Source organism: Cyprinodon variegatus, unplaced genomic scaffold (genome assembly GCF_000732505.1).
Source record: "Cyprinodon variegatus isolate N-32 unplaced genomic scaffold, C_variegatus-1.0 Scaffold235, whole genome shotgun sequence".
Taxonomy (NCBI): Eukaryota; Metazoa; Chordata; class Actinopteri; order Cyprinodontiformes; family Cyprinodontidae; genus Cyprinodon; species Cyprinodon variegatus.
The window spans coordinates 290,838-304,706 of NW_015150688.1; the positions used below are offsets into that span (position 1 = coordinate 290,838).

Genomic DNA, 13,869 nt, shown 5'->3' on the forward strand with positions numbered 1-13,869 from the left:
AAAGACATGGTACGAGACATACAATAAAGCAACACCTTGAAACTGTTGCTAAAGTAGTATTATTAAGTCTGACATGTACTTCTTGCAACAAAGGAGGAGGATAGAAGGAGACTCTGTGAGCATGTAAACATATCTGGAACATAGAAAATAACGATAGAATAATATCATTTAAGAATTGTGAGTGTTTATCTGTTATGAGTAGACATGTTGACACAAAAAGTGATAAACTGATGTCCCTCTTAGGTCATTGATGAAAAATATTAAATCTTCACAAATACTAAATGGATTTAATTGATTAGTGTTCCAGTACCGTATTCAAGCTCTGAATCCTTTAATGTCCTTTTGGAATAGTTGCTTAAAAAGATGACTTGCCATTGTACCATTGTACGAGATCTCTCTCCTTTTTTGCACATGTTTTGATAGTTAACCCTAAAACAGGGATCCTGATCCCGTTCATCTTTATTGGAACTATGAGAGTTAAAAAGGAGGCTAGGTGGATGTGAGTTCAGTGAAACTCTTTCCTACGGTGGAAAATCATCACATAATTGAACATCTCTGAGAACATCTCCATTTGGGTTCTCTTCACATTGATTATGCTCACCAGTCCATTCCAGGTGTTTGCTTGTAGATAAACTTAGGGCTTTATGTTCAGTTGTTGATGCTCTGTGTGTTTTTCTAACTGCCTTCATCGCTTCAAGCTGTTAAAGCAAAACTATCTCAGAACTAGCATTGCTTTTTTCCCCCCACTGTGTGTGTATGTGTTAAAAGTACAGAGGTCGATGTGGTGTGTGTTCCCTGGGTGGCACTTAACAGAGACATCATTGGCCATTACAGCCCATTACTGTCAATGGTCAATGACCAGTATATGTCCTGCAGTTATCTTAACAAGATGGCAGCCCATAACCGCTCCCACCCTGGATGAACTCTTCTGGTGTCTGTGCTGAAGACAGGAAACAGTAAATGGCCACAGTTACACAACCTTTAATTGTTGCTCTGGATTCTTAGCCGCTCTCACTCACAGAGGCGGAGCTGCTCTTTGTTTGCTTTCATAGACGTAACATCTCTGATGATCATGACTAAACAGCTCCTTTCTGATGAAGATCTCCTTATTTTGAAGGAGCAGAGGCTCCACATGTGGAGCCCCTGCTGAGTGCACCCACATGCTGGCTCATTTACAGCTCTGTCTCTCTGCATTTTGCAGCATTTATCAGTGTGTATGTATACCCTATGATGTAACTGATATCAGTATACATGTTGCAAAGCAGGTGTCTGTGCCCCCCCTCCCTCCCTTGCTAACAGTATATAAAGAAAAACAATCACATCTGTGTTCTGATCCATGTGCTGCTTTTGCACTTTGCATATATGTGACTGTATGTGCGCTGAGATTCCTCCACAATTTTTCCGTGTTTTTTCTGTATTTATATGTGGCTGATATGTTGGTGTTCCAGCCTTAGATGAACAACACTGGGTTGTATTTATAGATGGTCGCCATGGAGCTAAGAGACACTTCCTGTGTTCACTGATAGTTACCCAGCTTGTTGATTCTTCCTTTGTTCAGCCTTTTTCTTTCCTTTTTGCATTGTCTAAATTTTTTTTTCTTTACTCTCGTTCACTTCCTCCTGTTTTCTTTTCTTTACCTTTAAAACATATCATTTGCCCTCACCTTCTCCCTGTAGACGTCGCCTTTTCCGTTTGATCATTTGGAAATTTGATCACGTTACAATCAGTGAATTTTATTGGGCTTTTATAAAAGACAAACACAAAGTAGTAATTGTGAAGGAGAAAGATGATGTGAGTTTCATAAAATAAAGTATGCTGTGTATTTGTTTTCCTCCCTGTTGAGGTGAATCATTCAGAGCCAATTTTGGCTGCGGTTGCAGCTGCAGGTCTGAGGTATGTGTGGAAAATCTTTGCATGAGTTTAGATTGAAGTTGTACATTTTTTTTATTTATTGTTGGATGGAGAACAGAGGATTTTGCCATAGATAATCATTCTACAGCTTGCCTTGACTTTGACTTGGGCCACTCTGAACATGAATGTTAGCTGTTTCTGGTATTTCCCAGTCGGTAGCTTGAGCGTCTTTGTTCGCATATTTGCTGCGTCTCTTACATGGTTTCTGAACAACTATAAAAAAGATTTCCTACTTGCTTCATTTTAGTAAGGACTGGCTTGCCTAACCTGTCTGCTGAGAGCTGATTGGCTGATTAAACAACAAACCATGAGGCATTGATATTTTATAGGATTAAAGTACATTATAGCCCTCCTAAAATAAGTGTTTTCCCCTCTGCTTCATAGTTAGACAGTAATTCAATTCAGTTTATTTATATAGCGCTAATTCACAACACATATAATCTCAAGGCACTTAACAGAGATAATTCGACTAGGTCATATAGTGAAATTGATTCAAAGCATTCTTTCTAAGGAAAACCAGTTGATTGCATCAACTCATTGACTCGAAGGCAATCCCTCACACTAAGCGTGCATGTAGCGACAGTGGAGAGGAAAAACTCCCTTTTAACAGGAAGAAACCTCCAGCAGAACCAGGCTCAGTGTGAGCGGCCATCTGCAGATGCCGACTGGGGTTCAAGGAGACAGAAGTAGACACACAGAAAGAAGCAGAGATACAAAAAGCAACTGTAAAAGGCGGCCCCGTTCAGGAAACAAACTGCCAGGAAGGCGAGCTCTGAGGCAGCTCCCATGACAGAGGAATAATAGAGAACATCTGTGTTTCTCTTATCTAAAAACCCAATAAAAGACTCAGGAGTTTGCGTTTGTAACATAATTAGTTCCAATGGTTTTACTTTTTTAGGATCTCCCTTCCTTTTTATTTTTTCTCCTTCTGTTACCAACATCTTTCATGTTTTTTTTATTCACATCCAGTCCCTCCATTTTAAATCTCTAATTCGCTGCGTTTTTCTTCCTCCATCCTCAGAGCGTGGACCCCGTATGAACAACACCTCCCAGCTGCCGTCTGGAGCTACCCTGATTTCAGGAAGCGGTAAAGGCACTGGAGGGCCTGGCATCGGCGGCATCCTAAGCGGGAGCATGAGGCACAACAGCAGCCACCCGTCTTTCTCCCACTCCTTCCACAACCTGGCCCAGCTGCCGCCGTCCTACGAAGCGGCCATGAAACCTGAGCTCAGCCGCTACAGCTCCCTGAAAAAACTGGGTAAGGCTCCGCTGATTTTATTGAGGCTCACAGATCATCAGAGAAATCGCACATGTAACCAAGGGTCAAATACTTTAAGGCAGCTCCTTATCATTTTTTCTTTACGACTCTTTAAAACACCAACTGTTTGCAGTGAATATTGCTCAGAGCCATAAGCTGCATGTCCTTGTTCACCTGACATGTTCCATCACCTCCTCCACAGACATAAAGCTGCATCATTTCAGTTAGTCCTACCAGTTAACATATGCCGACAGACTTAAAACCTGTTTGTTTCAGCACCATCTGTTGCCCCAAAATGTGGAAAATGTTTATATTAGGAGTGTCAGGATCTTTTTTCACATGTTCTGGTCCAAGACATTAGAAAATAGAGCGTTTATTTCCTGATATCGAGGCTTAGTGTTAAAATGAAATGAAAACTACTTTTTTTCCATAGAATGTCAGCTTTCTCTCAGCAATGATGATCTTTAAAATGTAAAATCTTTTCTTTTCCCCCCAGTCAGTTTCTGTGGGATAATAAGCTGTTTCAGCGCAGCCTTAACTAGAGCAGGAAAGGAGCTGTCATTTTTCTAATCATACTTTAGTTCTAAACATCTCAACATCTATTACCAAATAAAACGGGTTTGAAAAAAAACAGAGTTCCTCTGTTTTTTGGAAATTTCTTCATAATTTTTTATTTGAATATGAAGTAAAGAAAGGAAAAAATGATATTTTGATCTGTTTGAAAGTATAATTACGTCCTAAATATAACAATTAGTCCAATTTGATTCAATGCATTTTTGGTTCAGTAATAATGTTGACACTCATACCTGCTCAATCTCTCACCTGTTCTGTAGAATAAAGAAATCAATTAAACTGAACCTGTATGACAAGACGAAGTAGGCAAAAATATCTTATATTATATATAAGATATTTATATATATATATATATATATATATATATATATATATAAACGATCAATTAATAATATTTTTTTTCTTTAAATAAGTGCATTTGTTCTTGAATTAAAGAGGTAAGTGAAACACTTTGCCGATGGAACAATTCTTATTAAATTAAGTCTCCTTATTTACTACTGAAATTAATGGTAAATAAACTTAATTTTAGAAATGACATTTCTAAATCGTTTTTACAGTGCATCTAGTGCTTTGGGATTAATATGTACCATCATGAGAGCTATCCTCCACAAATGATAACCGGCACTCTCTGGGACTCCGATACGTATTGGTATGAACCTTTAAGCGTCTAGCCAGGGGAGGCACAGCTCTGGGTTTTGGGGGTGATTAATTTTTCATAGAATAAAATTTTGCAGGTTTTCTTTTCTATCCTTTAAAAAAGAAATTTGCATTTTATAAAAAGCATTTTGTTTTTACTTGTTTTTAACTCGGTCTGCTATAAAAAATTATTCAGAAATATTGTAGTAGAGATATTTATATGCAGAGCACGCTGTCAAAGTGCTAGGCCAACAATGACTTACTTTTACCTGTTGGTGAAGATTTATCATTATTCTGTCCATTCCAGGAAATCCTCTGTGGATAAAACTAAAAGTTGTTTCCCTGGTTCATAAACCTGCTGCTTTTATTCTGAACATCACAATGTTTTATGTGTGATTATTAAGTCTCTCTGTCTGCATGTTTTGAACATCCCTTAAATGTTTCCCTCTTGTTGCAAACATTTATTCAGACAAAGCTCAGATATTTTAATATGCAGGTCATTTTAATATTTTTTCCTCCTCCATGACAGAATAAATTAGAGGCATTTAAGTTATTTGCAATATCCTTCCTTTGATGCAATGATGGAATTTAGAGATTTAAGCATCTGGATCTGGAATACTCAAGTACTCTAAGTTGTCCTGTTCTGCAATATCAAAACATTACCTTGAATAGTACATTTACTTTTGATAATAGTGGCCAATGTAACAAACACTGATTTTTATTTATTTATTTTTGCTATACTGGTGCTCTCTGTCACTCTAAATTCTGTTCTGTTCTGTGATTTTTAAACTTTTTCTTTACACAAAAAAAAAGAAAAAATGAAAAAAAAAGTATTTGAGGTGTTGGGTTCTGTTGGTTGGTTAAAGATACCTTACCCTTATGTACGCCTTTTTTCCCCCTCATTATTCTCTCTGTTGAAGGATTAGTGACAAAAAGTGCAAAGTCGCAGAATCACCTCCTAGAATTCAGACAGGCAGAAATGTATACGACGGTTGTTCTGAGATTTTGTTTCTTTTAGACATGCAGAGGATTTGAATGCGGGAGCAGAAATGTCAAAATCAGTCAGACTGACCGTAATGCTGAGTTTAACCTGTCAGAGAAAGGGGAAAAGAGCTATGTGGGCGCTTTTTGCTTCATTTTTTGCTTGCTGGTATAATGTTCTGCATTATTTGGCAGGACTGGGGGCAGATCTGTACTATAAATTTTCTGTTTTATAGATGCAAAACAGGTTATATAAAAGTCCCATTTACCTTAGGTCAGCAGCTGTGTTTATCATCCTGATAAAAAATCTGCTGCATTTATTGTGGATCATTTGAGGGAGATTTGTGTGGAGAAGTGACAGAAAGCTTGACTGAAAGTGGTAAAGAAAAGCAGCAGCATAAAGCAGACGACAGGGAGCGGCAGAGATGAGCAGGATAGGAGTGGATGAACGAGTGAATTTAAAGAGAAGGATTGATCGAAAGACAGAGAGGAATGTTAAAGGAGCTGACAGGATGAATAACGATCCGGCATGAAGGTAGAAGATAGAGGAGGATGCTGATGCAGAGGTCAAGGGAGCCAGTCGGGGGAAAAAAAGCAGAGTGAAAGAAGGCACTTGTGGAAAGAGATAAGGGGGGTGCGGGTCTGCAGAGGCTTGGCTGCTTTCAATGAGGAGGAAATGATTTTCCAGGCAGTGACTGCTGCCTTTACTTCACTCACTCTGTGATGGCTGAGGACTGCGGGGGGAGGGGAGGTTCTCTGCAGACCAGCGGAGGATGTGTGCAACCAGCTTGGCTCTGCATGGAGGGAAAACTGTCAGGCAGAATCCATAGGAGGCGCTTTATTATTTCAAATTAATCAAAAGGAGAAAATCTCGTATAGATATGGCAGTTCAGTAAGGGAAAAGATCTCTTCTGTGTCAAGCAGCAGATGACCTGACTCTTGGCTAAATAATACAGAAAGAATAAGATTCCAGTCGTGCATTTTTCCTGCTGGTCACATTAATTCAAAAACGATTTATTTTGGATCCCGAAATCCCAAATTAATCCCAACAAGCAGAGATCTCAATCTGGAGAGGTATGAGAATTTGAATGAGGACTTAAAGTCGCAAGGAATTCTGGCTTAAACATGTATATAAATGTAATCTTTATCAGACGATATTGTCCCAAAAGTTCAAAAACATCTATAAAAAAACAAAACAAAAACCCTGTCTTAAAATCTGTGGGGGATTTTTTCTTTGTTTTATGCAGGCCAGTTAATTATACGTCAGCTTGTACATCTAAATTCGGCCAATCATATATCAACGGTCATCTGTCAATCAAATTTTTTTGGTCATAGCATCTTGATTCATATGTCGTATCTAATATACGCAAGGTTGAAATAAGAAATAAGTATAATTTCCTTTACCATTGAGTTCCGTCCCAGTGTTCACGGGGATGGACGTCTGTATCTTCGGCAGGCGTAGAGCTAACAGAACTGGCAACGTTGCGAGGCAAGGGCTCAAACATGTACGGCTGTAAGCCTTCTACACCAAACCAAGCTTCTGCCGCCCTGGCATCCACTTCCACAACAACTTCGTCTCCACTTTCCTCCTCTAAATAAAAAATGCATGATGTAGGAGATTCATCCACACCCTCTGATACAAAACTCTCCTTCTCTTGTATGTTTCCGCTGTCCATAGCGTTCCTTGACAGTGTCGTTTCTAAGTCACCGATTTAGTGCTACTTGGTTCCAATGGAATTTCCCTTTGGGAACCTACTAGCACTAAGTTGCTAACTGGTTAGCAAGATGCTTCAGAGACACCGGCCACAACCAAATTTGCTTGCAAACCTTCCGCCACAACAATCCCGCCCCCCGGATAATTGACCAATCACATTTACTTTATTCACTCGTGTAAAGTCGGGCACCAATCGGGAGAATTCGGAAATGCAACCATTGGAACAGTCGCTTCCCTACAACTTTAATTCTAAAATCTGCTAACCTGTACTTATATAGCGCTTTTTCAAGTCAGGAGACTTGACCAAAGTGCTTTACACCACATTCAGTCATTCACCCATTCACACGCACACATTCACACACTGATGGCGGATAGCTACATTGTAGCCACAGCTGCCCTGTGGCTCACTGACAGAAGCGGGGCTGCCGTACACCGGCGCCACCGGGCCATCTGCCCACCATCTGTATGACTTCTGATGACTGCTGATGAAGCTCTGTAGAGGTTGGATCAAATTGTGACTTCAGATCATTAAACCTGCCTATGAACAGGTAAAGTTAAATTGGTGATATTTCAGTGCTGGGCTTAGTCACATGGACTTGATTTACCCTAAAATATCTCTCACTAAATTTAAACTATATTTGTTTACAGCTGTTTTTGTTTTTCATTATAACTAACCACAAAAATTGCACCTCACGCTACACTTGGACTGTAAATGACACAAAATTGTCAAATTATTCTGGCTTTTGAGGGGCAATTTTACCGTTTGATTTTCTAAGAGCCTTTATTTTGGGATATTGAGGCCGTTACATTGTTGTGTCACAGCTAAAAACATTGATAGAGGTCGTTAATATGAAGGTATTTAAAAACATTAAGGATGTAATGAATGGACAACTTTTTGGAATAGTACTACAAATAAAAACAAAGTTATACAAACGCAATGAACGGCTGACATTCTCCATTTTATAAATGTGTGTACTTTAGCATGTGTCACATGATTTAAAGAGTACATGTGAAAAAATAAAGTATTTATGTAAAGCTCTGTGAGGTAGGCTCTGTCTATGCGTCCTGTCACACAAAGGATTGTGGGAAACCATAAAGTGCCTGCTTCCTCCTTATTTCCTGCCATAACTATTTAGATTGCAATTTTTATCGCGATTGCAGATGCACTTCTGCAGTGGCTTAAATGTCCTCAACGATTAGAGGTATTTGGGTTGAGCCCATATGAATATCAAGCTCCTGCTTCACTTTTATGCACTTTTTCCCTAAATCTAATTTCCCTTTACTTTTTTACTGAAGGCTTAAATGAGGAGGCGTTCGAGTGGGTAGCCCAAGAGTCAGTAATGCTACAAAATCTATGATAAATCATTAAATAAAATCTTCAGCTTTTTTTTTTTTTTTTTTTTAACAAAATGGCTCCAGTCTAACAATTCTGAATGAAACTCAGATATCTGAACCCCTATTCAGCTATTCAGCCCTGGCAGAATGGGGCTCACAATAAGCCTGGTGCTGGAGGTTTCCTCCTGTAAAAATGGGAGTTTTCCTCTCCACTGTTGCTGCATGCATGCTCTGTGTGAGGAATTGCTGCAAAGTCAATGACTGCACATGATCAGCTGGATTTCATGACAGAAACTTTTAACCCACCTGTCTGGATGATCGGATTGAATTGTCTCTGTAAAGAACCATGAGAGGATATGCATTGAATTGGCTCTATAGAAATAAACCTAATTCCAATGCAAAACGATTTTAGAGGATTTCATTTATGAAAAGTGTTGGTAAGCTCTTTCACATTTCCTTACGAAGCATTCATACTGTAAAGTTTTTGAGTTTTAATTCCCACATTTGCATCCATTTATACATCTACAGAAGTTTATTATCTTTGTCCAAATGCCCCAAAGCAGCTGATCTATCCATACAGCTTACAGTAATGTTTTGGGGTTATTGTATTATTATTATACTTTCTATTAAATAAGTGTTAGTAAATAGCTTTTTTTGTGCTATTGGACATCAGAATGGATTGAGGATAAATATTTTATCTATACACTTAGCTGCCCCAACAGCTCTTTTACTATTTGAATTAAAGCATTATTTTTGAAAAAATAAATAAAAACATACCTTCATAAAACAGTTTCTATGAAGCAAATGTATCAAGGCGGTAGTGAAATGTCAGTATGACACAGAGAGCGAAGGAGAAAATGCTCTCTCAGCCGCTGCTGAATGAAACCTGCTGCTTTTGATGTGCTTCCCTGCAGAAATGCCATCGATAAAGGCTTCTTTGTCTGCAGCCAGGCAGAAAAAAAAATACAACAAAAACCTTGAGATAATTTGGCCTTAAACAAAGCCATGGAGGAGAAAAGAGGGAGGACAAGGTGAGGACATGAGCTCAGTGAGAATAAAAAGGGAAATGAGGAAAATGAGAGGTTGATAGAAAACATCTAGATTTGGCGGAAATTAAGGGAAGATGGAGAACAGCGAAGGAAGAAGAAGAAATGGAAAGGAAGAGACCTGAGAAGGAGAGAAGAAAAAAAAGACAAGAGGGGCGGAAGAGGTAGAGAGGTGGCTGGTTAAAGGTCAGGTTTTAAATTGGCTCATGGGGAGCTGCTTCCATGGAAATACTTTGAAGATTAAAGCAGACTGAGGCTATGGAGCAGAAAGCACATAAATGCCGTTTCTTTCAAAATTAATGAACACTTTCTTCTCTGTTGTCCTACTTCATCCAGCCTCTGTTACTTTGGGTTTTTCGCACATCATCCTTTCTCATGTTTTATGCTTTTATTGTCTTCCCTTCTGTTTCCCCATTTTAATTTCTGCTCTTAATGTTTACCCTTTGTTTAAATTTCCTCTTTTTGTCTTTCCTGTCAGGTTGTCCTTTCTTGCACACTGAATAAATTATTTGAAAGAAAACTACCTTTTAGCTGCTTTTCTCACAGTAGGCTGGCTGGATGTTAAACACACATTTCAGACCATATTTCAAATTAAACTAATCTGACCTGAGTAAATGCAGAAAGTCATTTTTTTCAGTCATTAATGATTAAAGCAATCCAAACTAACCTGAAAATATAATTGCTCTCTAAGCCTAATTACTGCCGTGCCACTTTTGGCAAGAATAACTATGATGAAGCATTTGAGATAACTGGCAAGGGGCCTTTTTGTATGTCGATGGGAAGGAGGGTTGGCCGACATTGAAATGTTATTTAAGACAGCAGAAATTCGTTGTTCCATCAGTTACAATGAACCCTTCAGCATCAGACACAGAAAAGCAGCTACAATCACTATTTTTTGATGTGATATTAAGGGTAATTTTAATTAAAGATGAATCAGGAAACACCTTTCAGAAAGTTTTAGTCATGTCTTAGTCAAGAGAATACTTTCCCAGAAATCTCAGAGACCATCAGGATGTTTCTGTTTATTTGATTGAAGATCACTTTGTTCCTGTTAATCAGCGGTGGTTTTCTTCATCATAGAGGTCTTCATGGATAACTAGTTTTGATCATGACAATGGACCTTAACTGTAGCCTGCAGCACTTAAGATGTTCAGAATTACTGAGCCCTCTCTGAGTAATTCTGATGGGTTGTCCACTTCCATGTTTAATGTTTCTTTCTATTTATGGTTTTAAAGCTTTCAAAATTACCTTTTAATTCAGACTGATGGCTGTTAATGACTTTGTTTCTTAGAAGTTCTTAAAGGTATGGTTGAGGATTTTCGCAAATTTTTGTAAAGACCTGCACTCTTCACTTAAAAAAAAAAAAATGCACATGCACAACCCTGTACCCGAGAGGGAATGCCTATTATACGCGTGCAGGAGCGTGCACAAGCCTATTTCTCCTCATGCATGCTCTGTTTAAAAATTGCTGTTTGCATCGGTCTTACAAGCTTACTTTCCAAAAAAAAGATTTACAATTCTTCCATTATGTCAGACTCACCACCGGTAGCTAAAAGGAGTATGAACATGTGGGATGGCCTTACATATGCATATCACCGGATTGACTGACAATTAGGAGGACCACATGATTTAATGATCCACCTGGAAAAAGAACATCCTCTACTATACTTTTAAATTTCCCTAGACTTGGAACTGATGTGTCATATTTTTATACTAGGGATGTTTTATCTTCCTTCAGGTTCTGTTTCAGTTATTTCTACACTCTACTGGTCTGGTTGCCAACTGTCCTAGCTGTTATCAATAAAATGTAGTCATGTTAATAATGTTTTGTTCATAATTACTTAGTTAAGATAGATGTGTACCCTATATACAATAAATCAAACTAACTATATTTTAAATGTATTAAAATCTTTAAACATATTACCCCTTTAAGTATATGTTTAAGTAGATAGATAGATAGATAGATAGATAGATAGATAGATAGATAGATAGATAGATAGATTTTTTTAATTGGTTTTGTACATTTAAATTTATTTTACTGGCAGCAGATTTCTTCTGTCTTCTGTATGAAAACTGTCAAGCACAACTGTACATATGGTGATGTATCTTTTCTGGTTCTTGAGGGCCGGATTGGGCCCCCAGGAGTTTGACACATGTTGTAAGGCAGTTCTATTCAGCTGGTCTATATTCAAAAGATAATTAACTGATCTCATTAGCTTATCTTATTGTGTATTCCTTATTATATTAAGATATCTCTAAATGAATTAAAGATATCTTGAATTATTCAGCTTTTCCATTAAAGATATCTTAAAATCACTCTTTTCTTTTTTGTGAAACAGAGAAAGAGCTTGACGAATACTCGGGTTATTACACCTCCAAACGCCGTTCCAACAACGCCCCGCCCTCCTTCCACTCCTCACAGCACCACCTGCCCTGGGGGGGTGACTATACACTAGGATCCAGGGGCACTCTGCCGCTCCACGGCTCCCGCCCACATCTCCACATCCCGGCTTCCACACCAAACCCCTACCCACTCCCCTCCCAGACGCCGTACACCAGCTCCACCTTCGATAGGCCGCCTCGCCGCGTTCGCTCCCAGGACCAGCTGCTGGCCCTCGGGGAGGGTAACACCCTGTCCCGCCTGTCCAAGAACCAGCAGCACCAGTACTACAAAGCCATGATGAGTACCAGCAGGAGCTCCACATCACAGACGCTCCGCAGGTTAGTCCAGAGCCATGACATCAAGAAAAATTAGTTATGACTAGCAGGAATGGGAAAAGGAGAAAAATTAAGTCAGAGAAGAATTAAAATGGATCAAAACATGTGATCCAAAAGAGCTTGAGGAAGGGAAGCAAAGGGAATCAGTCGTTCATAAATAAATCAGGATTGAGACAATTTCATTCAAGTTTTAAAAAAGTCTGACAAGTTAAAAAAACTTTTCAATTTTATTGAAAGAGTTTCTTTTCTGTTTAAAAAAATAATAATTTATAAAAAGTTTTCTCTACTTTTATCAAGCATAGATAAAGAAAGCACTCAGCTGCCACTGTGCACAGCAAAACAGATGGCATAAGATTGATTAGTAAATATTTCTGATCACCAAGGTTACAGATAGCAAGTCACTTTATAATATGTATGCATTCGTATTACTCAGTTTCCTTTAATGTTTTATCAGCAATGAATAATATTTGCATCTGTGTTTGAAAAAGAAAAATTCTGATTTAAAAATCATTTTGTCACTTTGATAACCAGTAAGCTTATATACTGAGGGAGGAGTGGAGAATGATGATGGATGCAGACATGTTGAACAGGGCATAAGGTGAAGCAGCTGATTCAGAAGGAAAGTAAGGAGACTGAGGCTGATTAAGATGAATCAAGCTGAAATAAATAACAAAAAATAGAAAAAACAAGGAGAAAAGAAGCTAAACACAAAGAAATGAATTAATATGGCAAAGGAACACAATCAAAAACAAGGAAATTATCCAAACCAAAAGACAACAAATTTCATCTTTGGTACATGGGAAATATAAATAATGTCAGGTGTAAACTAAAAGAACCCATTTATGTAACCTTCCAGTTGTATACTTTTTATCTTGACTGTAAAATTTCTTTCATTTAATAACAAAGGATAAAATTAAGGTTTATGCATCCTTTGACATCTTTCACTTAGCTATAATTACTTTAACCACAGAAGTTTGAAATATAATTAAAGTTGCACTGTGGTTTCACTTGTAATGATTTATTGCACCGGCTGCTTTTTTGCTTTTGAAAGCCATCTATTAGGGTGTTAAAATGCTTTGAAACTAAAGCTTAAAATATGTGGCAATAATAAAATCCAATATTTAGTGTAACATTCAGAGTCACTGTCCCATGCAAAACAAAAAAACCCACCCACACTAGAAAAAATCAAAATCTAGATACACACTCCAAAATCTAGATAAGTCCATTTTTCTTAAAACAAGTGCATTTGTTCTTGGATTGAGGAGGTGAGAGGCATTTTGCCAATGGAACTAGACAATTTACACTTAAAATAAGAAAACAAAATTGCATTGTCTTATTTCAAGTGCATTTTATCTAATTATCTTATTTCAAGAGTAAAAATACTCATTCCATTGGAAAACTATATTATTTACCTACTCAAATTGAGGGTAAATACACCTAATTTAAGAATTTTTTACTTATTTCTAGATTGTTTTTCCAGTGCACCACCCTACAGAAACAGAAAAAGATAAAATATTCAGGTTGTTTATGTTTTACCTATAGGATGCCAGACATTGATGCAAGTACTGATAATTCTTCCCCTCCCCCTATTTTCACTCTAGATTTACTTTACTTTTTACTTCCTGTGTTGCAGTTTTTTTTGTTTCTGTGATAACATTTGTTTTTTTAGTATGAATTTTTGTAGAATTTTTTTTTTT

The 13,869-nt window shown here is 37.8% G+C and overlaps 1 protein-coding gene across 2 annotated transcripts in view; it reads left to right on the forward strand.

Annotated features, from left to right (window-relative positions):
* Positions 1–13,869, forward strand: part of LOC107089012 (protein shisa-6 homolog) — a 61,334-nt gene that overhangs the window by 42,059 nt on the left and 5,406 nt on the right. For both annotated transcript variants that reach the window (XM_015381517.1, XM_015381518.1), the window contains 2 exons: positions 2,933–3,169; positions 11,794–12,175. In XM_015381517.1, the coding sequence (XP_015237003.1) occupies positions 2,933–3,169; positions 11,794–12,175 (619 nt within the window). The remainder of the gene's footprint in view (positions 1–2,932; positions 3,170–11,793; positions 12,176–13,869) is intronic.